Raw genomic sequence first — 23,463 nt, forward strand, 5'->3', positions numbered from 1 at the left:
AACAAAGAGCTGTTTTAATAATATCTTTCTGCTGCAGAGGGCAGTCTAAATGATACTATGTTAAGACCAGCTTCAAAGCAGACACACATCAAAATACAGAAACCAGAAACAGAAATGATCAGGAAATAATTTTGTTCAGTGTTGTGGCTTCATATGGCCTAATAGTGGAATATGAAAACACAGGAAAGGAAAATAACAACGCTGTGGGGAAAGGGAAAGCCAAGCAGGAGCCATCAATGAGCCTGGATCACCTTCTCTCTCTTCCATAAAACAAAAGGGCTGTTTCAGATCAAAACTGCAGCTGTGAGATGGATACACCAAACAGATTTGCTCGCTGCGCAGAGAAGAAAGAGCTAAATCGATTCAGGTTTCTGTGCATGCACTTTACTCATTATAGCATATTCATCTTCATCTTCATAGATCATCATCATCTTTCCTGCTGTTTTTGTAGGGATTATTTTCTTCTGGATTGACACCAGAACAATCTGGGCTGTATTTACTCTGCTGAGACAGTTGGTGGAAACTTTACACATTGATTAATCTTCTTTTATTCCAACTGGCAAAATTAAATCTAGTCCATAATACCAGGGCCTGCTGATCTGTCTTTCTTAGCCAAACGGCCGTAACTGTGTGAGTATTTAAACAAAGAATCATTTGACTAATAACATCACATTATCACCATTAGGAATAATTATATAGTTGGAGAAAGAAGCTAATTCATCTGGATTTGCATTTTCGAAAAAGGGGTGTTGGTTGGTTAAACTGTGTACATGGTCAGAGCAAAGGTTTTTGTCTCGCTCGTAGTTCATAAATACGAATCATCCACGTCTGTTTGGTTTATTTATGGGTAGTTATTAGCTCGCAAGATAACTTTTATTTTAACAAAATTGCAGTTTTGACATTTTCCTAACAGCTTTTGGTGCATTACATTCATTTTGGATTGTAGTAGAAGTCCAAACGGTCCAGAGAATAGGGCTCTGATGGTTTACAAAAAGATAGAGGCTCTGACAAAGAACAGTGTGTAGTGAGGAGTTAGGAGCCATAAGCCATGACAGCAGCAGCAGAAAGGTAAAAGAAGGACAAGGCGATCCCCACCCAGTCAGATCCTGAGACTCTCCACCTAGAGGTGGAGGATGTCAACGAGGAGCTTCATCCCAATGCCTCAACTGGGGAGCCAACTCTTATACAGCGCCTGCAGGTAACTAACTTTCATCTCCAGCAGGAAACGGAAATTAAGTCAAAAACCGAGAGGAAAAACTGGACTGAAAGCTCGGGAGGGAAAGTCAAACGCTGGAGAAAAAAGTAGAGATGATCAGAAAGCAGATGAAGCTCCAAACGAGCGAACTCATCGTAAAGGTCTAACCGAAGGAGATTGGAGGTCATCGGAGAAGCCTTTTTCTGTGGAGGCAGATCAAGACGAGAAGCATAAACACAAACACGCACATAGTTACATTTGACAAGGCTGATAGCTCTGTTTGGATGGGGACCACGTCTCCCTATCTTGTGGTCTGACATGGTGGACTTTGGTATGCCTTCTTCTTCTTCGAAACCTTTCTTATTCTTTTCCCTGACTTCGCTTTCTGCACTGCGAGAAGAAGAGTTTCCCTGCTGTATTTATGTTTGTCTCTTTACCCTGACATTCTTACCTAACAAAAGAAACCATATTCCCACAGTTCCCCAGGGAGGACCTTCCTAGCTTTGTCCGGGTAAAGAGCAAATAAATATGTGTGCTGACCACAGAAACATGTGTTATTAACAACCTGTCAAATTTGAATAATAATAATAAAAATCTGATCTGCACATATTAAAAAGTGTTTCCTTATTTCATTGTTTGTTGTCTGTGTTATCATTCTCTCTTTAACTATCCACTTTATTTAAGGGCTGTCAAATGATTACATAACACCCTGATATTGTAGTGGTTGGTGGTGAGTAAACCTCAAATCAAAAGTCTCTTGTTCTGGTCAGGCCCACTCGTGTGTGTGTGTGTGTGTGTGTGTGTGTGTGTGTGTGTGTGTGTGTGTGTGTGTGTGTGTGTGTGTGTGTGTGTGTGTGTGTGTGTGTGTGTGTGTGTGTGTGTGTGTGTGTGTGCGCGTGTGATAACCGTCTAATCCCCTCACTGTGACTCTCACATGATGAAGAAATCCCACGGCTCGCAGCAGCCAGAGGCTAAGCACTGCATGGTTTCTCCACCTCGGCTCACATGCTCCTCTGTTCATGCAGTAGTGAGTGCTCCCCCGATGCTCCACTTTAGCTTGTGTCATTCAGACCCGCTAAAAGCACAGGAAGAATTGTCTCTAACATGAGGAGATATTTGGTGATAAAAAACATTTGTTTGCCGTGGTCGAGGAGGGACACCACGCAGAATGAGTCCAGTCCGCTCATACCGAAGGTAAGGAGTCACTCGTGCTACGTTGAGTTCTGAATATTTAGTACCTCTCTGTGTAGTTAAATGCTTGAGGCAGCATTAGTTCTCAAAAACCACGACATTTAGTTGCATTCCTGTGTGTCCATAGGAAAACTCCGCAAAAGAGGACGCTGAGGAGCTAAGCAATGTCTCTACTGAATTTCACCAAGCCGAGCCAAACAATGGAGAAGACAACAGCACCCAACCCCACTACAGATATTCTTTTATGGACTATTTCCTGAAATACTTCCTGTTCCTATGCAATCTGGTGTTCACAGTTCTGGGCCTGGTGGTTCTTTGTCTGGGGATGTGGGGCCTCATCAGCAAAGAGTCGTTTGCTCAGGAGAAGATCGGAAGTATCGGCACTGACCCAATGCTGATACTTGTGACTATGGGCTTCGTGCTGACTTTGCTCTGCCTGTCGGGCTGTGTGGGCGCCTTAAGAGAGAACTGCTCTTTACTGAAGCTGTTCTCTGCGGCGGTGTTGGCGCTCATCACAGCCCAGGTGCTGGCCGCCATTGTCGCCTACAATCTACAAGATCAGATTGGAGGCTACCTGCGGTCAGGGATGTTAGCTGCCATGGTGCACTACCAGGACGATCTGGATCTGAGGTTCATCACGGACGAGATTCAGTCTAATCTGCAGTGCTGTGGGGCAGACGACTACCGTGACTGGGAGCTCAACATGTGAGTAGAGGGTGACTTACTTGGGGGGGAAAAAGTACATGATGACTTATTGGTCATGAGGTATGAATGCCTTGATAGTTATTGGATATTCTTTCCCTTTCCTCAGATATTACAACTGCTCAGCTCCAGGAGTGTTGGCCTGTGGCGTCCCCGCGACGTGCTGTTTGGATCCTTTGGAGAACGGCACAGTGTGGAACTCTCAGTGTGGTTTAGGAGCCCAGCTGCTGGATGAGTTTAGTGCTCAGAGCGTGATCTTCCTCGGCGGCTGTCTGGGGGGAATCTCTCGCTGGATCGAGCAGCACGAGGGCCTGATAGGGACAGTTGGAGTCGTCCTACTGGGAGTCCAGATTCTGACTCTGTTTATCACAACACGACTGTTAGAAAGCATCCAGTGGCATAAAGTTTACATATAACATGGGATGATCACTATATTGTGTGCTGATATGTATTGTGTTCTAACTGCTTTTGGATCTCCACTTTATTTCTCATGTGTAGTAAACATACTGTAAACCACTGGTTCCCAACCTGGGGGTTGGGACCCACACAAGGGGTCGCCAAGCTTCTAGAAGGAGGGTTGCAAGGCCTTCTTGATTACGACAACTTTTTTTTTGTAAAACACAGTCGGCCTATGTCTCAGGATTTCATTCACTTCTGTAAACAAAACCTAATTAAATTGTTATTTTTCAAGTTTGGATTAATATTTAGGATATAAACTTTTAAAAATTTCACAGGATCATGGCACTTATAAAGCATCATAATGAGAATTGTGTAATGCTTCAAAACAGTGGCATGGTTTAATAACATGCTAAGTTTTGCAAAAAGGAAAAGAGGAAAAGAAAGAAAAACAAGAAATCCATGCTTTATATTGAGTTTGATTAAACTTGCTGCTGACAATTGTGTAAAAACATTTTTGCGTAACCAAGCTCCTTGTGGAGACTCCACTGCAACCTCAGGCAATGAAACAAGGACAAATTTAGCATCAGACATTAAAATGTCAGCTTGAGAGTCTTATGAAAAAAGATGATAAAAAGCCAATGTTAAAATCGTTTCTCAGTGAAGAGACTTTAGATGGCTGTATGCTTCTCGTGGGCAGATTACAGTGATATCTGAATAAGAAAGAACAAATAGCGAGTCAGATAAATTTACAATTTTTTGGGAATAATGATAAGGAGGTGTCCATCGGAGTCATTTGCATATTTCCTGTGGTATTTTCTCAGAAAACATCCTCAGTATCTCCTCACCACCTGCAATATTATGCAACGTCTGCAGCCAAGAACATTATAGCACAAACAGCGACAGCATTCTCCTTCCATCAGCAGGAGTCTGTAGTTCATTCATACACATATGGACACATGTAAGGACTCACAAACTCACCCTTATAATCACAATCACAAAAACATTTGGGTGCATTTGATACCAATATACGGTTTATGAGATCATTTTAGTTTTCTGGGTAATCCTCTACATTCTGTATATTGAAAGCCATGTAGGCTCAGGAGTGCTTATGCTGTTGGAAAACATGAATGGCTCACTGTATGCCAGATGTCTGATACATGCTCAGGGACAAAATGCTGAATGAGCTACATACATTACTAACTATGTTCTTAACAGCTGACTGTTGGGCTGCAACTTATGATAATTTTCACTGTTGGTTGTGGACAGTTGTGTTTTACTTTTAAAATAATTTGATCTATGAAATATCAAAATAATAGTAAACTAATAAAAATCACAATTCCTGCAACCCAAAGGTTACATCTGTAAAGTAATAATTACATTTACTCAAGTAATGTACTAAAGTAAAATGTTGAGGTACTTAAACTTTACTTGAGTGTTTTTATGTTATGCTAGGTTGCTTTATACTTCTACTTCACAACATTTAAAACTTCTGGGTCTCTGTCGTATTGAACAAACTGAAATAACGACGCCATCTAGTGGTGGGAGATAGAAGCTCCAGCAGTTATTCTAACCAATCAGGAAGACGTTTCCAGCAAAGATCGTTTATTTATAACAGTATCACTGTTATAAAAGTATAAAAGTATTCCACGAGGCGGAATTTCTGTCTTATCTTTTAAATTGGTGTGGTTTTTGTATTATTATTTAAATGTCGTAGCCGTCAAAATAGTTGTATGATTAATGTAATGTCATTCAAGAAAATCAAGCATAGGCCAGTTATAGCTACAGGTAAATCGGTGAAGGCGAAGAGCAATTTTCAAAGTAGTGATCTTTAAAAACCCTGAAATAATTCAAAGTGAAATTAATAAATAAATACACGGCAGGGAAACTGGATATATTTGTTCTCGAAACTCGGGGTGAAAGACCACGGTACCCGGAAAACAATTCAGAGTGAGAGCTCTTTAGTTCCTCCCTCTCTGTCGCTTGAGCTTTGTAGGTTAAAGGTTATACACGGTGCTCCACACGTGTTATTGTTTTGCTAAGATCATTTGTAATGCATTGTGCATAAAGTGCAGTATCATGGGGAAGAATAAGAAGAACAAAACTGAAGAGTCCGGAAAACAAGTGGGCAAGGCCGGACAACATTTAAGGTAACGTAAGGAAGCTAGTGTGTAACAGAAAAACAGCTAGCTAGCTACAGCAGCTAACTGTTATTAGCTCTCTGCGTTAGTTCAAGCACAGCTAGCTATCAAAATGAAATTCAACCTGTCAACATTATTCTCGTATATAACTGAAGACACGTACCTGCATTATATATGGCTTCCAAAGGCTAACTTGTTTCCCACTTTTCCCTTCTTGCTATGTGGACTGTATTGTGTCCAAACAGTGATAAGAAGCACCAACGAGATGGTAAACCCAAGAGAGCCAAACCAGACCACCTCGAGCACATCCCTTTTAGGCTCCGTGAGATAATGAAAAACAAGCAGAGAATGAAAACGGGAAACTTGAAGGTCAAAAAACTAAAAGACTGTAAGTAAAAAAAAAAAAGCTTCTTTATACTTTTGTGATGCATACGTTAACGTTACTTACTTTTTAACAGTCGTGTTTATTACTAGTGAGTAATGTGTTTCTGTCTCTTTAGCTGTCTCCCCTAAAGATAAACCAGAGGATTCCCAGAGTGGAGACATACCTGTCCCACATTTCAAGAGGGGAAAGACGGAAAGTGAGAAAGCATATGTTCGGCGCATGGAGAATGAGACGAAACACGTCCTCTTCCTCACCAAGAACCAAGTAGACAGAAAGCCTGAGCTGGATGCAGACCAACAAGAGAAGCCAGCAGACACGGGCAAGTCTGAGAAAAAGAAGCAGTGAGTACTCTTTGATTTGTAATCAGCAAAGCAGATGATATGTGTTCGTTCTGTTGTTGGATATTAATGAAGGGTAGTACCAATTAGGAGTCAATTAAACCCTATCCTCCTGCTTAGGGTCCTAATTGTATGCCATGTATGTGTAGGTGCTGTCTTCTTTGTTGGTCTGTGGCTAATATGTCATGTGCCTCCAAACAAGTGCAATGAAAATGCCCTACTGGGACAATAGAAATGTAATCTGTTGCAGTTTTATGTACTGTTTTTGAATAGTTTAAGTTTAAATTCAACAATATTGAACTTTTTTTATTGGGAAAAATGACATTATTGCACATAATAATGTTTAAAAACCCACCGTTCAGTTAAATGACAATGATGACAGTAATCGGCAACAGAAAATGGAGCACAGTGAAACACAGAAATGTAAAAGTGAGTATCATTCCTGGTTGATACGTGTCTAATGTATGTGATCTTCTTTGCTGTCTTTGCTACAGGCATGATACAAACAGATTACAGAGGCTACAGCAGAGAAAGTTGGACAAACAAGTAGACAAGCTGGAAAAAGAGATTTTTATAGGTAAGGAACATTGTGTATGTAAACGAGCAGTTATTTCTTGTGTCTCCTAAAACTCTAAGGGACTTTATGGCTTTATATTCTGCAAGTTTATCGCAGGTTTATCTTGTTTGGACAGCTAATGATTTTTGTTTGGTCTATTTTGGATCATTGTTGTAGTTTTCCAGCCCACAATTCAGCAAAAACGTTATATTCAACATACTGTCTGCTACCTGCACCAGCACCAAACGGGAAAGTTGCATTTAGCAACTAGCTGGTGAACATGTTGGAGAATTTAGTAGCTAAGGCGCCAGATATTTACTTAGTGGAGACCAGCACAGAGTTAAAAGGAGAGTAAGCATTGGTCTTAGATTCCTCAGGTGGACTCAAATAAATGCTTATGTTGCTTTGTGCCTGTTGTATTTGTAGATCGGTCATAATAACATAATAAGGCGACGTGAGTGTAACAACTTCTTCTGCTACTTCCTAAGAAGCCAAAACATCCACTAATGCTGCTTTAATCACAAAGCAGAATAGGATATAAACCGTGTTTGTTTATTGATATGAAGGACTGATTTGTTTGTTTTATTAGATCATGTTCCGTTCGGGGAAGTTTCGATGGCCCCGCCGTCTTTCAGCGCAAAACCCAAGAAAGCTCCGATCAGATCTCAGGTAACCAGCTGTGCAGTGTTCACACAGACTTATGCACAATTGACTTTTGTATTTATCTTCTGTTAGTAATTTATTTGTATTCTTGCACTGTGTTTACCTCTAAGTTACTGGCTGTGTTAGCATCTGCATCTGCATTTGTATTTGTTCATATATTTATCTTAAATTTGTATTTTATATTATCAATAGTAATTATTATTCTTGCACTGCTTTTACTATTTATGAATTAATTACTTTTTAATCACCTTGCATTTGATTTACCACCGTAGCACATACTTGTGACGGCTCTCTGTAGACGTGCTGGTGTCTAGACTATCACTTCTCTGCTGTGTGCTTTATTTTATTCTTGATTACTTTTGTGGATCATTGTTTTGAATGTGTCGTATTAAGCCACTGTGATTTATTTCTCCTCCACCAACATCCTCCAGAAGGCACCAAAGCAGCTGCTTCTCAACTCTCTCCTCGGCCACACGGCGGTCTCCACAAGCAAGCCCTCCATGGCCAGACAGAGAATCATGGAGGAGGAGAGGGAGCGAGCAGTGCAGGCCTACCGTCTTCTTAAGAAACAGAGAATGCAGGAGTTTAAGGACCGGACTGCCAATCTGGAAAAACTCAAGAACCCTCAGTGATGTTTCATGTCGAAGAGTTTATAAGACACTGACTTAAGTCTTCCGTGAATCTCAGATACTGAAACCGATCGTAAGATATCCATCAGCAGACGTGTTTGTGTTATGTAACTCTAGAACTGCCAGTGGGGGAGCTTACCACAGTGTAGCTACAGTGACTGTCAGGGAAACAAGCTAAACTTTGCATCCGCTGCCCACAGAATTAGGTGTAACCGTGTCCCATATTTAGCTCAAAAGAGAACCGGACATACACATTTTTAATTACATTTAAATGTCTAAAGATAAAGAAGACAAACTGATGATACCTAAATAAATACATCCTGTAAGGTGACTTCTCACCCCTGTGTCAGATGTTCTCTGGCAAGTGTTAAGTGTATTCACACTGTTTTAGTATTCTGCATCTTTAGGTTTCTACTATAACGTCATGTGTGGTGTGTTATACCATAACATTATCGAGGCAAAGATAAACCTTCAGCTGTCTGCTCTGGTCCCACTAGATGGCAGTCCTCCTGTAGAAAGCTGGTTTCATATGGTTTGTATGGAGAGCTGTCAGAACATGCAGACTGAATTGTTTTGGACTTTTTGTATTTCGATGGCACAAAATGTCTTATTTTCTATATGCATCCATGGCTGTAGACTTTGTAAACCTTGTTTCCCTTTGTACCTCCCCAAGAGGCTGGATTAATAAATCGCATCAGCCTTTTTAAATGCGGAGCACTTATTAGAGCCTGGCACAGCTATTTACATTTGTAATCCGTAAAAGGTTTACCCTCATGAACATGGCCTTTGTTTAAACATTGGCCTCTGGGACAAACTGTGCGAATACAAAGATGTTTGTTTAACAACTTCATCTTTCAAAGCATCCTCGATCTAAAAGCAAACATTACGCTGATAATATATATTTTTTGCAATAGTGACCTATCAAATAATATCACCAGATGGTAATGCCTAATTAATACGGAGGCCCTGTTGTCTGGACTGTGGGTCCACAGTCAGTTTGATCAGCTTTTTTTTTTGTTGTTTCATCTGTTTGTCCACAGAGGGTTGTCACAGTGACAAGGAAATGCATTAAGAGGGGACAGCTGCTTGCGATTGGTAGTGCTGACTCCCTTGAGCTGAGCTCAACCACCATTGGTTATGTACTCACCTGTGTCCATGTGCACAAGACAGCTATTCATATTACCAAGGGATTTCCAGCTGCTGCCTGTCAGACAAAGATGCCGTTTGATTTTTAGCTCAAGTCACTGATCAAGAATTAGTCAAGGTTAAAGTTATGTGTTTATTTACCCTCCTGAAAAGTGACAGCTTGCTAGTAACTATTTTTTTTATGAGATGAATTGGTAAAATCCAGCTTTGGCTCCTCTGGGACAGCCTGTTAAACATTAATCTAGATTTAGTTGGGTCAGTGACGTAAAACAGGTGAGATGTTGAAAATGCTAAGAAAACATTGTATCAACTGTCTGAATGCTGTTTTGTTTACATTTGGATATATTTGTCCTGCTTTGTTCACTCGGGTTTACTTCGCTGTCTAGCTGCAAGTTGTTTGCAGCTCTTTGCTTCTGTTCTGTCTGTGCGTAGGGGATCGAAGGGTGCAGGCACGAGGCATGACATGGTAAAATCGCCACATTCTTTTCCCCCCTGTTGTACATCTCTGATCGGCCTGGTTTCCAGTTTGTGAGTAATTTCCTTTCTGAACAAGTGGATGGAGGCTGCTGACAGCACAGGATGGTGGGAGTAATTCTAAGAGCGCGTACTCAGCCTGCTGCTAGGCAGCCACAGCTCGCTCAGAAAGTGTGTGTGTGTGCGTGATTTTATATATATTTATTAATATTTGTTCCTCTGTAGGGAAAAAGGAAGAACTGATCGTTAGTCAAAGAGAAAAAAACATTGAGAGAAACTCAGAAAGGAAAAGAGATCAAACACACTGTGCTCCTACACTGGCACGAACACACTAAGCTCCATGCTAATTTGTCCCTTCACAATAATGTTGTGATGGTGCTTACAGCGTGTTTATTTGCAGCACATGCAGCGTCTTATACAAACATGCAAAGAAGAAGATCTCCTGGCAGCCTTTTTACAAGTTCTGCTGTCGGACAATGTTGTTTTTATGAGATACTCCATCAAATTACATTGTAATGCCCCAAACTCAAAATGTAAGTGCATCCACAAGACTATTACAACCTTAAGTTCAAACTAGAGAAGAGCATCACATTTATTTATTGTCAGAGTGTACTGTGTGGGTAGTGTATCATTTCCCTAATAGTACTTTCAGTGCCACCTAAAATAGTTTTGTCTTCCAAACACTGCAGTATGGTAGCCAAATCGTGCCCGGGTGAAGCTGTTAAAGCTTAGCAAACATATGCAAATAACGGCTCGAAGCGGTGTACATGGTGATATTTGTGACATTTCCTGTTGCATTATCCAACATCTGCCTTCTCGTAAATTTGTCTCGTGTTACAATCAAAGGATCCAACAGCTACACAGTATTTAAGTAACCATTTATAGGTTTAATAAGTTAGAATTGACACCTTTTTACATACAATTCTATAAATTCAAGGCACTCTAAAAATCATACGGTTTCAGAGGATGTCTGAAAATTAACCTAATTTCACAAATGAACAAAGTATTACATATTTTACAGATGAACAAATTCCACTCAGTAGATTTATGAAACAAGATTATATTATATGGTGAAAACAACTTTCAATGTTTGTGAAAAATTAACATGGAACAGCTAAATTATAGACCTCGCCTTTGCTTTGAATGATCTGCACCTAATCCTGGTGTACGTTTGTCCAACATCAACCAACAGGAACAGGAAAAGACGGTTTTTGGTCTCTCTCTTAGCCTGAAGGCAAAGTTATTGCTTCCCCATAAAGATCCATACAAGCCACTCTTTCTCTTGATTGTCTATGTATATATTACTGAGCATTCAATTTTCGATATTGTCGGTTTTTTTGTATCTTTTATTTATGACACTTAGCCCTTAGTGCTTACAGAACCGACGAGCACTGCACGAACATCAAAGTAGAAGACAAAATAAAAAGGTCTGTGAGAGGAGCTGGGTCACATTACTGCATTTAGAGTGATTCAGGGAATATGTATTTTTTTGTAAGCGAGCCCAGAAGTTTGTGTCGTCCTGGTTCTCTCGTCAAAAAAGCCACTGGGGAGGGTTTTATCAATTGGATTTTTGATTATTGTAGAAAATAAGCTCTGAGGCGAACAAAGGTTTTTGTTACTCATTATCATATCACATATCGTAGTTTTAAAGTTCAGCATGATAATCTTCACAAATGAACATTTTTATGGTGTGTGTGAAGCCAACGTTGGGCTATAAAACAACTACACAGTCACATGACTTCAATGTCACCACCACGAAGCCAAAGGTGGACAAGTGTTTGGCGTGATGCCGTCCCTGACAACCTCTGTCGTCTCATTTAGCCACTTGTTAGCCACTGCCTGTGGGGTATTTACTGACATATTTTATGTCATAAAAAACAAAACGTTAAAACTTGTGTTAACAACAGACCTTATTTCAGGAATCAAAAACCCATTGACTCAACTCATTTCCAGGTTTTGGGACTACTTCCTGCAGCTGGCGAATCATCAGTGTGTTATTATATCAAGCCTTTTTTGCTATGGAGGAGAAAGGAGGGTACGTTACATTTGATACAAGGAACCCCGAGGGGAGAACAAAAAAAAACCTGTGAAGAATTCATAGCCGTAACATCTGAGTGTGTAGGTGCACTGTGCCCTCGACTCACGCTGCCTGCATGTGACAATCCTTAAAATGGCAAGGAATCTGAATCAGCTGAATGAGGCAGGGAGCTGCGACTTCCTGGATTGAAAGAGGGGGCTTTGACACGAGGCATCATCGCGTCTTGTTCCATCTGAAGCAAACGGTGAAGTTATTATCTCAGCAGATGTGACAGAAGATTAAGTTCTATGTTGGTGTTAAATATCGTGTGCTCACTCACCTTAGTCAGACCCTTGGCAATCAGGGCTAATTCAGTGGGCTGGTACACACAGCTTCGTAGCTGACCATTATAAGCCCCGTATGGAGACACTGGCTTTGTGGGCACTGGTAAAGAAAAGGCAGATTAATAAAATAAGAGTTTGTTGCCATCTAGTCCATTACTTTTGTAGTTTTAGACTTAACACAAGTTCCCCATTTAAAACAGGTAGGCTATGGAAAACAGAAATGGTACACTTTTAGGACATCTGCTATTGTTTAAACACTGCCCCTCTCTGTAGCATCGCACATTTACTCAAACTGGCCAGTTAAGTGAATCAATATTTGCTACGTCTCTCTGGATAAATTAGATGTCTCGCACAAGTTGGATATTGTAAAACTTTAAAAGCACCCTGCAGGAGGTTATACACTATTTTAAATATGTGACACTCAGACAATTTCCCTATATTTTTTACCAACCTGTAATCTAAATATTTTGATGTCACTGTTTTCCTCTTCCTACTTACTGTTCTGCTCTACAACCTACTGAAACTTCCAAGTAAAGTAAATGCGTTACGTTGTTTAAAGATTATATAACTGTAATGTGTGACTGATGGAAGTGCCTCATAATGTTGGCCAAGGACACAACCTTCAGTAAGTAGATCAGACTTTTGTCCAAAAAAGTGCGTATGTTTCCTGAATGGCACATATTTAGTTTTATCCTATAAGTAGATTCCCATCGGCACTGCCAGACACTAATACGTGTGGACAAAAAAGTAATTCACTGTTGGCGGGCCTGACGTCTCAGGCAGGTAAGTGCCAGAGAGAACGTGCATGTTACAATACACCTATTATGTTGTCTGCTTCATTTTTGCATATAGGCATCGCTCATAAAATGTTTGCATGACAGGTCCCACCTTTTATCAACATGTTCAACAGGCAGGACTACATTACACAGCAAAGCTGATCATTATTTCACAATCTTTTTCCTTTGTTGCTAGAGGCAACCGCAGATTAACGGTACCCCCCCCCCCCCCCCCCCCCCCATTAGCTACACTGTTGAGCTTTATTATTTCAATAGCTCACCTGTGCTTGGTTGTATATCTGTTGCAAGAACTATGTGCATGAATGCAATAATAATTAATATGTCATTCTAAAGGATTCAGCACCCATCATAATGTAGTTGAAGGCAATGTGACTTTGTCATTGAAAGTTTAATGGTAGAAAATAATGTGTCAGGCTTCACCTGTTGGAGGCTCGTCCATAGTGAAGGCTTTATTATCCATGTACACATTCTGGTGGGGTGGCTCCAGCTCCTTAAGGATGTTGCCATAAACATGGCTGCTGGCAGGATAAACAGGCTCTCCATCGAGTGGCTGCTCCTGGTCTGGGTCCTCCTGGTTCAGTAAGCAGATTTCTGGGATGATGTAGAGAAAGATGAACACCCAGGCATTGAACACTATGGCTACAGCTAGAGTAGGATCGTCCCAGCTGGGATCGCCGGCCATTCTGTTCCCGTGCATGTACATGACAATCCAAGCTACCCAGATAGCCATGGTGAAGAGCCCTGTGACCAGGATGAAGGCTCCGTCTCGGCGCCACTGCTTGTGCTTGTGTGTCAGTGAGAGCACAGCCATCAGCACCACAGATAACAACAGAACCATCACATAGACCAGTGCCGACACAAAGTCCTGGTTAGCAATGCTGCAGGTCAGATCAGGGATATTGACACCTTCGAGTGGGCTCCGGACCATAGTGATGATAAGCCACTCCGTGTTGATGATCACCTCGACCATCCACAGACCCAAGGCTCCCAGGCATAACATCCAGCACCTGGGCGCCCAGCCTCTCCGCTCCAGCAAAGCGAGCCACAACCCGTGCATCACCAGGCAGGCTAGACAGCCTGAAAACAGTACTCCGAAGAGGAACCTCCGTGCAGCACAGCTGGTGGCGTACTGACCCACAATGAAGGCAAACGTGAGTCCAAAGAGTCCCAGAATAAAGATCAGAATGCCAGCCTGCAGGGCCACCATGCCCTTCCTCTTCTTGTTTGTCACAAACGCTACGCTGGCCATGAGGATGACCAACAGAACAAAGGAAGTCACCACACCAGCAGCAGCAACAGCCTCCACCACGACCCCCCACACTGCAGTCAGGTCACACAGGTTGTAATATATGGAGCTGATGCTGGAGCCGCATCCATTTGGAGCATCGGTCGGTCCCATGGCTTTACTGCAGATATTGAAACGTGCTGCAACAAAATATTGATTGTTATTATTAAACATGCATGTAAATTCCTTAATGTTTGTTTTATAGGGACACATACAATTTACTTGGAGAAGTGCACAACTTTTTTCCAATACAATGTTTGTACTAGGCTATTATTTGCATCCTTCATTTTAAAAATAGGAATGGAAAGACAAACCACTGACTTTGCATGCATCTGAAACAAAAACATTTCCATAGAATATTACCTTTTCACAGCACAGTACATGAACTGTACCATCCACATACTATACCGAGCCAGTTGTGTCTCACTGCATTATACTGAAATTGCTGTCTACTTAAATTAATCAATTTGAGTCTCTGAAGAATCACAAAATTGCAGATAATCGTCTCCCTTGATTTTAATTACAACATCACATACAATCACAGCTCAGTGTAGCCTTGCTACACCATCTAATTTACATCATTATCATTGTAACATCTTAACAGGAGGCGTAATGAGTATTCCCCAGCCAGCATCTCAAATAGAGTTTAATTTATAATAACACTAGATTTTATTTATAAGTGCACTTTTCATTTGAATAAACAAAAATCAAAGTGCTACAGAGTAAAATGATGAAGCAAAATATAAAAAAAGCATATAATAAAAACATTAAAAAACATTACACAAGGCAACAGATGGATGGTTAAAGTCTAGCTACTAATTTAAAGAAAAGATTGTTTAGTATTCAACATTAATTCTAATCATTTCTCTACTGTCAATTAAAAATATATATATCTTGCAACATTCATAAATCTACTGTATATAAACATAGCCTCCAACTGATCGAAGGACATTGTCGATGTCCGGTTAAAACCACGTATCTCCAAATTGAGTGATTTTTTAAAGTAAACCAAGATAGCAACTGTTCATCTATGTGTAGCCTACCATAGCCCCCCCCCCCCCCCACACACACACACACACACACACACACAAACATTCATAAGATAAATAAACAATGTCAAAATTAATTGGATTATCTTTCACAAAGCTAAAAACAGGCCAGTTTAATAAACTCATGAAAAGTTTTGGCAAATGCTTTTCTTAGAATATTTTGTAAATGCGTACTAACAAAGACCCAAGCTAAAATCATTATGACAATGTCTACATAACCATAAACGGTAACATAATTATAGGAGTATTAGATTAGGCTGATATTATTATGACTTTCCGTCATGGGTTTCCTACCTGGACTTGAAGACAGAGAGCAGTTCCGCTCCAGCTGGTTCAGGTAGATTTCTCCCGGTAAGGATAACCTAACCGTGTCTGGAAAAAATATATTATTATTTTTCCTCGGGTATTATCAGGGCTCCTGACGGATGTTTCCACCAATTTCCGAGCGTTTAAAAGTTCACTTCTTGAATCCGCGGGTTTTTCCGGACATAATCATGCACAGTCCTCCATCTGCCCACTCCTTCCAAATTGTTATTGAACCATGTTATAATGAACTCAGCGGCAGTCGCATTAAAGTAGTTGTCCTGTAAAGTTAAACTATTATTATTGTGTGAATGTACGGACTCGGCTCAAAGCAACTATGTCTCTTCATCCAGCCTCTCTGGTGCTTGCAGCTTTGCATATTATGTGAGATTAGCACCCGGCCTACTTATTTGTTTCTGACAGTTTACATCCAAACAAAGGGACCTCTCACCTCTCAAAGTGAGACATTTCCACTTGAACACAGCAGGCTTTACAACACGGTCACACATGAGATGCGACATGTTTGACGTGAAGACGCTTTGATTTCAAGCACGATGATGAACTGTGGCTTTCACTGGTTTAGTAATTAGATCAGTTATTTGATTGGTCTTTAAAGGCAGTTTGTTTTGGAATGATCAGCTGCAGCATTTACAGCGGTTTATACTTTCAGGCCTACTTACAGTTGTTAAAATGAAGAATATTTAAACTCTAATGTATGTCTTTTAGTGCACTCAATTCAACTTTACTTGAGCTTTTTGTATGGAACATTTCATACAAAACATGTAAACAAACTACTAAAGGCTGAAACTATTTTTCTTTAAACAATAACATGTTAAAAATGAATAAATAAAAGTAAATAGAATAATAAAAAATAATAATAAATAATATAAAAATCAATGATTAAAGCTTTAAAACTAAGGCTATAAGATTGCTCCAAATTAAAAGTGAGATTAAAAAAGATAGGTCTTTAATTTCCTTTTAAAAATACTGAGTGAGTTTGCCATGCTAATATCCAGAGGCAGTGAGTTCCACAGTTTATGGGCATAAAAACAGAAGGCACTCTCACCGGCACTTTTATGGGACACATAAAAGTAAGTCAATGATTACATTAATGCTTTATACATACACAACATGCATATTGAGAATTATAATCGTACTTTGATCAACTTTCTCTTTTTTTAGGGATAAGTACTTCAGGGCAGTCATCCTCAGAGGGGAGGCTTTGCCTCCAGTTTTGCAGAGCCACCTGGTGGAACATTTTTGTTACAGGAGAGATGGACTCCTGTGGCATATCATCAAATCTGATTACACAACAACACAGATCTTGTTATTGATCTGTTGTAGGCCATTTCACTTAACAAACATTTGATAAATATTAACCTTGACCCATTGATTTAAGATTAAGATTTAAATTGTGGCTAAAAAGTTGTATTCGATATCATGGGATGCTCTTTTATGTCATACTTTAGTCTTCTAAGGCAAAGTAGAGTGTTTTTTTTTTTATATTTACTTACACTTATTGATTTCTCTATCTGTTTGCTTGTTTGCCTCGACGCTGTGAATATTCACACAGTCACAAAACTTCTCTCATCAGCTTTCTTCCTCATTTAGTTGTGAAATATGCAACTGGAAAAACAGTCACAGTATCACACAGAAATAGGTCTAATAATACACTGCAAAATTGAATTTACTGTCTATAGTGCAGTTTGGCAGATACGTTGACATGTTGGGAAATATCAGTGTGACACCAAACAACGGAATATAGTGTTTCAACCCATCTTTACGTGTTTTATTCCTTTTTTTGTTCTTTTCATTCATTGGACATGTGAAATGTGTGTTTATATCGAAAGCATCATGTTATGGAGACCTGGTTATCTAGTGCATCCCCTCGGGGTTCAGCACCAGAGTAAGGTCATCCAGGACACCTTACTGAAGCTCACTCTGGCATTTAGGCTGTACTAAACGTACTGTTTATACTGCGTGATGGAGCCCCCTGTAGTGCATCGATCCCTCAATGGATCCCGTCCCGAGGGGTGCTCTCACAAACACAGCAGCTCGTCAATCCAGCGCTTTGCATAGCATATTCTTAACAGGATCTGATCTCAAAGGAGAAAGCAATGTGACCTTCATGAAGGGCATGCCCTTTTCAGATGCACACATAAAGAGGGCTTTGGGTTTATTCAGTTTTCATTATGTAGCTCAACAACAGTTGCCTGAATTGTACTTACAACAATACTTTGAGCTGTAAACCAATCTAAGTCTAATAGTTTATTTTCCTCACCTGCCACTGACTTGTAAACTCTAGGTCAGTGGTACCAGGCAGTAGAAGAGAATATACCATAGCTGATTTTTTTTAAAGTTAGGAATCGTTTTCAAAAATAATGTTTTTAAATATAAGGAAAACCATTTTGCCGTAGTGGCAGGTGACCTGAATTTTTTTTATTTCATTCCCATATACTGTATAGAAAGAGAGCAGAGAGAAAGACAGAGCAGATACAGTGTTAACCAATATGCTCACACAAGTTTCAGCATTCATATAAAGCTCATGAATTATTATTAATTATTATTAGTGTGCATCTGAATCAACATTGAGAAAGTGAAACAAATAGAAAAGGTCACCATATACAGTTAGATGCTGTGCCTTGTTGTCTAGTCCAGTTTGCTGCAGCAGGCTTCATTAGGGCACCTCAGCGGCGCCGCTCTCCTCCGAGAACCTGTCAGGTTATTCATAGCAGTGGCTCAGGTTGGGGTTGTAGGACGTCTCTTCTGCATTTTTACAGCTGCCTGGGGCATCACCACAACCCAATTCACTCTGAAATGATGTCTCTTCTTGTCTGTCTCTATGCAGTGGGCATGGTAGATTTGGAGCTATTTTAAACACATCTGTCATATTGCAGCATGTTAGTATACATATTGTGATTGGACTAATGGCCTAGTCAGATGCAATGATTTTTTTTAAAACGAATATCGGATCCATACTTAGTTTATGTTTTTGAGAAGAGTTTAATTGGGATCTCAGTATTGACTGACCCATCTCTGACTGACAGATCAATGCGAACTGAGGGATACATCAAGGCTCTTCTAAATGGCTCTGTAAACATCTTTGTGGGCCATGATGACCAGAGGCGTTATCTGTTGTTGTCATTGCTGCCATTTGACAGTGAAACGTACTTCATGTTATTCTAGGATGTGTGATTCTCTCATGTCATGTGGCTCACTTTGAGTAATGTTTTGTATTGATTATCACAGCGGAGGTTAGTATGTTCCGTGCAAGCAGCAGACCATTAACTCCATGCCAAAGTGGAATTTTTATCACACACATTTATTAAACCCCTCTGCCTGCTGTGAAGTTTGTGAAAAGTGGACTTGATCAGTAACGTGACTACATAAGATCTTGATTGGCAGTTGAATTTGATCAACAGAGCTTGCCTTAAATTGATGAGCAGACCCAGCACCAATGAGATCATCCTCCCATTAGTGAGATTACCATGCCGTCAGATGAATAATTGCTCTCAGCTTAAAAACTGTGCAGCTAAATGAATAAAGAAATGTGACTGACTGCAGTTTGTCACACATATTGGAACCTCAATTACCTTTGGCAGATAGTCTCAGTGGCTAGCTACTGTAATTAATTGACTAATTATACGACCCTGATTGTACTTAACTTAGATACCATAAACAACATTTAGCCGTCCAGAGATTTGTTGCATTCTGAGTGCCATTAAACATGAAACTGAGTTAATATTGATTGTTAATAGTGCCTAACCTCCCTGACTTTTAAACAAAAAAACCCAACTAAAAACCATTATGCTGAGTCCTTGGCTGGCCCTGTGCCACTGATCAATGCCATGTAACATCCAAAAGGGAGCAATTCAAAATCAAAGCTGTCGCTATAGCAACGCCCCTGCCAGATTCCACCAATCAATGGAGTCTGTGGGGTTGCGAGATGCGCCAGGGAAAGGCCAGCGTCCTACATAAAGAGTGCGGGACAGGGAGCCGGGCGGCACACGGGGGCAACACACCTTTCTGCACTCACACGGCAAAGGCACAGCATCGAGAAGAAGAGTCAGGAGAAGAGAGGCACAGCGTGAGGAAGATAGGGGGAAAGGACAAAAGAAGAGAGGCAGGGAATAACTGAGAAGATATGGTACGCTCATGTGAACAAGGGATCCCTGCCTGGGTCGCTGTGGGCACCCTGCTCCTCTTAATCAACTCTGTCACAGTTAGAGGAGGTAAGATAACAAATGGCATCAGTAGTTTTAATTGTTTGCTTTTAAAGAGTTATATCACCTTTGCATCCTTCTTTTAGTACTCTACATTGTAAGAGAAGCTGTATTGTTCTATTTCAGTCCAGCTTCCCCCATACTGTCAGTGGGTAGTAGGGCACGGCATGAATGTGTGGCTCGTGCTCAGCCTCAGGGCAGGGGATGGGTATTTATCTATTCTACTTATCCTGTTCCTCATCTATCTGTCTGCTGGGTGCAGGGAAATACAGAAAAGTCCATTAGCTGGCTGGCTTTGTGTCGGTTCAGTAATACAGCACATACAAGTGCAGAGGTAAAGCTTTTCTTGCTCTTTAAAGAAGATCTGACTTTGACTGATTTTGAGCAAAGCTATTGAAGGCCACATTCCTGTGCTGTCCGATTACATTTCATTTGAAATTCCTCGTGAGCACAGACTCATCTAATTTAGGGACTGTGTATAAAATGTTTTATTTAATGCGTTCAGCTCTTCTCAGCTTGAGTGGGAAGGACACTGAAACATTTTTTTATTTTCTTTCCGAATCAGTAAAAAAAAAAAAAGTAACACTCGTAGTACATAGTATACACTGTTTCCCCAGGTGTGATGAATTTGGTGTTCTTTTTCCGATTGGCTGTGGGGTGCCAGAATCATTTGTAAAAATACACCCCCACACCATGCTCAGCTGGCTCAGGGTGCTGGCTGACTAATTGGAAAAAGGTTACTTTGAAGTGGGGGCGCTTGATTGTGGTAGAGATATGAAGACTGTGAGACATTCCAGGGAGCCAATGTGCTCCCCGTGTCTCATTAAACCCCCAGTAATATGCCAACGAGGCTGCTGATGGCTGTGGCAGAATGGAAACAGCAGCTTGTCCCGCTGAGTCTTTTATGTGGGATTCTCCAGTATGTGCTTCTTGTGCTTGCGAATAAGAGGGCCCATAGAAGAAGCCATCTGCAATGGCGCTGCAAACTCAGAATTATTTTCTGAACACCTGGTGTCGGAGGTTTTCTGAGTCAGCCACCTGTCTTGTCTTGTATCAATTGAAACCAGAACAATAGAAAGATCTGCCAGTCTTCCTTTTCCCTCATACATATTATCAGTTGTGGTTTAGGCGAGGAGTTAGGGAGCGCTTTTCCAGTTCTTGCTGCGTCAAAACTGATTTAAGTTGTAGATCAAACGCAGATGAATTTGGCTGTAAAATCAGAGCTGATGAAAATGACGGTGATCAACCAAAAAAAGGAATGCAGGTGCTAATGAATTAAAACAATCTCACAATTTAAAAAGTTCAACAAAAAGGAAAAGCTTATACTGTAGTTAATTGCAATTCCAAATATTTTTTTCTTTGCCTTTAAGAACTGATGGTTGTTTTGCTGTTAAGTGCTGCTTGTCCATCATCTTTATTTTCCACAGCTGCCCTGAAGCAGGAGATAGCATTGGACAATGGGGCCACGGTGCTGAATCACACCATGAGTTTGGTGCAGCGTATGGAGACCCTGCTGGCCCTGGGGAACGGCAGTGATGTCACTCTCCGGGTGCAGACCATCAACACGGACGAGGTGAAGGTGATCCAGGCCCACAGTCTGGTTCTCACGCTGCAGAGTGATGTGTTTGAGGAACTGCTGCTCAGTCGCAACAACAGCGCTGTGGTTTTGAGGGAGACTCCAGACTGTGTGGCTGTCTTTGAAAAGTTTGTCAGGTGAGGGTGACTCTGGTTGTAATCATTTGTTCAGAGTTATTTAGGTACAACCAAATGGAACCATACAAGAAAACGGAGCTACTTGTAGATGTGTATTGTCCACAAGTATTAAGTAACAGATCTTCACTCACCATTTTGTCTTTCTCCTTTGGAGAAGTGAGATGCTCCATCTTATGAAATATTCTAAAATTACACCTGCTGCTTGAGGCTCACAGTTAAAAATCGGACAGTGTGGGTTTATTCAGTGACTCAGATGTGAGGAGAGAAAACAAGATATGTTATATATAGTTTTAAAAATATCTTTAGATGACTATTCCAGCTTTGTTTTTCTCTTGCAGGTATCTGTACTGCGGTGACATCTCAGTGCGGCTAGATCAGGCCATTTCTCTGCATAGGCTGGCCAGCAAGTATCATGTATGGGGCTTGCAACAGGGTCTGACCCAGTTTATGACCCAACATCTGTCTAGTGATTCACCCACAGGCCATGTGATTGGCTGGTACAACTATGCATTACAAAATGGGGACATGGTCCTGCGAGACAGCTGCCTGCAGTACCTGTCCTGGAACCTGTCTTCTGTGCTGCAGAGCGGAGAGTGGAGCTCCATCAGTGAAGACCTTCTATTTTCCTTGCTCCAGCGCTCTGATCTCATTCTACAGAGTGAGCTGGAGCTCTACGAAGGACTGGAGGCCTGGATTAGCCAGAACCAGCCTGTCAGTTCAACGGTAGAAAGTGCCCTAAAGGCTGTTCGATACGGCATGATTCCCCCTCAGCACCTCTTCCGTCTTCAGAAGCAATCCCCCCTCATGCAGAAGCATTACGAGTCTATCCGTGATCTACTCTACCTAGCTTTCCAATTTCACTCCGCCTCACCTATCCAACTGGCCAAGTACTTTGATGTTAACTGCAGTATTTTCACTCCCCGTAACTACCTGTCCACCTCCTGGGGTTCTCCTTGGGTCATCAATAATCCCACCCGTGATGACCGCAGTTTCAGCTTCCAGACCCAGCTCGGACCTAGCGGCCATGATTCCAGTAAGCGAGTGACCTGGAACGCCCTGTTCTCCCCTCGCTGGCTGCCACTCAGTGCCAGGTCAACTTATACTGAGCTGGGTGCCCTGCAGCCTACACGCACAGATGGTGGTCGACCTCGCATCATTGTAACACCAGCCACTTCTAGCCCAGACTTTGCCGGTGTGAGTTTCCAGAAGACAGTGATTGTGATGACAAGACAGCAAGGAAAAGTGGTTGTTCGCCACGTCTACAACTTCCACCAGAGCACAGAGGAGGCCGGGGATTTCCTGGTGGATGCCGACCTGCAGCGCCGTGCATCAGAGTACCTGATTGACAGCTCCCTCTTTCTGCATATTGTAATAAAACCTCTCTACCATACCCTCCTTGTTGCCAGGAAGTGAAGGCAAGAATTTGGTCTGGCCTTGCCATCGGTTAGCCACCCTCCAGCCACACAACCACACGCACATATTCCAAAGTAAACTCATATCACAGCATGTGTTTATGCATCAGGTCTGTAGCATCTCTATTTGGCAAGGAGGTGTTTGTTACAATACAGAAAACTAAATTAAACAGCTCAGCAGTGATTATCACATAAACAATGGTAGGTTTTTCAGTATTTCATGTTAAGAAAAAGAAACACTTGTACTGTATTTGTTCAGGTATTCTATAGTCCAGCTCTTAAATGTATTAAATGTATGTGATCGTTATTGTTGTTTGCATAGGTATTACATAAGTCTTTCTTTAAAATAAAAAGTTATTGCTATTGATTTGATGTATTTCACTATTCAGCAGTCAAATATAGATTTTTAGTTCATGGCACTTATGACATACACGTATATACTTGTTTGTTGTTTACATTCCAACATGTAAAATAAAGTACAATCCCATTATCAGTGTTCCTTTG

The 23,463-nt window shown here is 41.1% G+C and overlaps 4 protein-coding genes across 4 annotated transcripts; 3 read left to right on the forward strand and 1 right to left on the reverse strand.

Moving 5' to 3' along the window:
- The first annotated feature begins 2,299 nt into the window (after positions 1–2,299).
- tspan10 (tetraspanin 10) lies at positions 2,300–3,504 on the forward strand. The gene is made up of 3 exons (XM_029438396.1): positions 2,300–2,389; positions 2,514–3,091; positions 3,198–3,504. The coding sequence occupies exons 1-3, from the start codon at positions 2,300–2,302 to the stop codon at positions 3,502–3,504; spliced, it is 975 nt and encodes a 324-aa protein (XP_029294256.1).
- Positions 3,505–5,423: 1,919 nt separating this feature from the next.
- ccdc137 (coiled-coil domain containing 137) lies at positions 5,424–8,904 on the forward strand. Its single transcript, XM_029438397.1, has 6 exons — positions 5,424–5,634; positions 5,871–6,013; positions 6,126–6,351; positions 6,843–6,925; positions 7,494–7,573; positions 7,999–8,904. The coding sequence occupies exons 1-6, from the start codon at positions 5,564–5,566 to the stop codon at positions 8,197–8,199; spliced, it is 804 nt and encodes a 267-aa protein (XP_029294257.1). The 5' UTR covers positions 5,424–5,563; the 3' UTR covers positions 8,200–8,904.
- Positions 8,905–10,682: 1,778 nt separating this feature from the next.
- On the reverse strand, positions 10,683–15,706 carry LOC115012672 (G-protein coupled receptor family C group 5 member C-like). The gene is made up of 4 exons (XM_029438395.1): positions 15,603–15,706; positions 13,395–14,399; positions 12,174–12,277; positions 10,683–12,086 (listed from the first exon to the last, which is right to left on the reverse strand). Exons 2-4 carry the CDS (start codon positions 14,371–14,373, stop codon positions 11,982–11,984), a joined length of 1,188 nt encoding a protein of 395 aa, XP_029294255.1. The 5' UTR covers positions 14,374–14,399; positions 15,603–15,706; the 3' UTR covers positions 10,683–11,981.
- A 3,893-nt stretch (positions 15,707–19,599) lies between these two features.
- On the forward strand, positions 19,600–23,449 carry btbd17b (BTB (POZ) domain containing 17b). The gene is made up of 3 exons (XM_029437914.1): positions 19,600–19,843; positions 21,262–21,547; positions 21,886–23,449. The coding sequence occupies exons 1-3, from the start codon at positions 19,756–19,758 to the stop codon at positions 22,958–22,960; spliced, it is 1,449 nt and encodes a 482-aa protein (XP_029293774.1). The 5' UTR covers positions 19,600–19,755; the 3' UTR covers positions 22,961–23,449.
- Positions 23,450–23,463: the final 14 nt, after the last annotated feature.

Source organism: Cottoperca gobio, chromosome 8 (assembly GCF_900634415.1).
Source record: "Cottoperca gobio chromosome 8, fCotGob3.1, whole genome shotgun sequence".
NCBI classification, from domain to species: Eukaryota; Metazoa; Chordata; class Actinopteri; order Perciformes; family Bovichtidae; genus Cottoperca; species Cottoperca gobio.

Excerpts from the sequence above, each read along its gene's own strand:
- tspan10 (XM_029438396.1), top strand. The coding sequence starts at position 2,300 with ATGAGGAGATATTTGGTGATAAAAAACATTTGTTTGCCGTGGTCGAGG. Across the intron at positions 2,390-2,513 it reads CCAGTCCGCTCATACCGAAG|GAAAACTCCGCAAAAGAGGA; the intron begins GTAAGGAGTCAC and ends GTGTGTCCATAG. Across the intron at positions 3,092-3,197 it reads CGTGACTGGGAGCTCAACAT|ATATTACAACTGCTCAGCTC; the intron begins GTGAGTAGAGGG and ends CCCTTTCCTCAG.
- btbd17b (XM_029437914.1), top strand. The coding sequence starts at position 19,756 with ATGGTACGCTCATGTGAACAAGGGATCCCTGCCTGGGTCGCTGTGGGC. Across the intron at positions 19,844-21,261 it reads CTCTGTCACAGTTAGAGGAG|CTGCCCTGAAGCAGGAGATA; the intron begins GTAAGATAACAA and ends TATTTTCCACAG. Across the intron at positions 21,548-21,885 it reads GTCTTTGAAAAGTTTGTCAG|GTATCTGTACTGCGGTGACA; the intron begins GTGAGGGTGACT and ends TTTCTCTTGCAG.
- LOC115012672 (XM_029438395.1), bottom strand. The coding sequence starts at position 14,373 with ATGGGACCGACCGATGCTCCAAATGGATGCGGCTCCAGCATCAGCTCC. Across the intron at positions 12,278-13,394 it reads TATGGACGAGCCTCCAACAG|TGCCCACAAAGCCAGTGTCT; the intron begins GTGAAGCCTGAC and ends TTTCTTTACCAG. Across the intron at positions 12,087-12,173 it reads TTGCCAAGGGTCTGACTAAG|ATGGAACAAGACGCGATGAT; the intron begins GTGAGTGAGCAC and ends CGTTTGCTTCAG.
- ccdc137 (XM_029438397.1), top strand. The coding sequence starts at position 5,564 with ATGGGGAAGAATAAGAAGAACAAAACTGAAGAGTCCGGAAAACAAGTG. Across the intron at positions 5,635-5,870 it reads AAGGCCGGACAACATTTAAG|TGATAAGAAGCACCAACGAG; the intron begins GTAACGTAAGGA and ends GTGTCCAAACAG. Across the intron at positions 6,014-6,125 it reads GGTCAAAAAACTAAAAGACT|CTGTCTCCCCTAAAGATAAA; the intron begins GTAAGTAAAAAA and ends CTGTCTCTTTAG.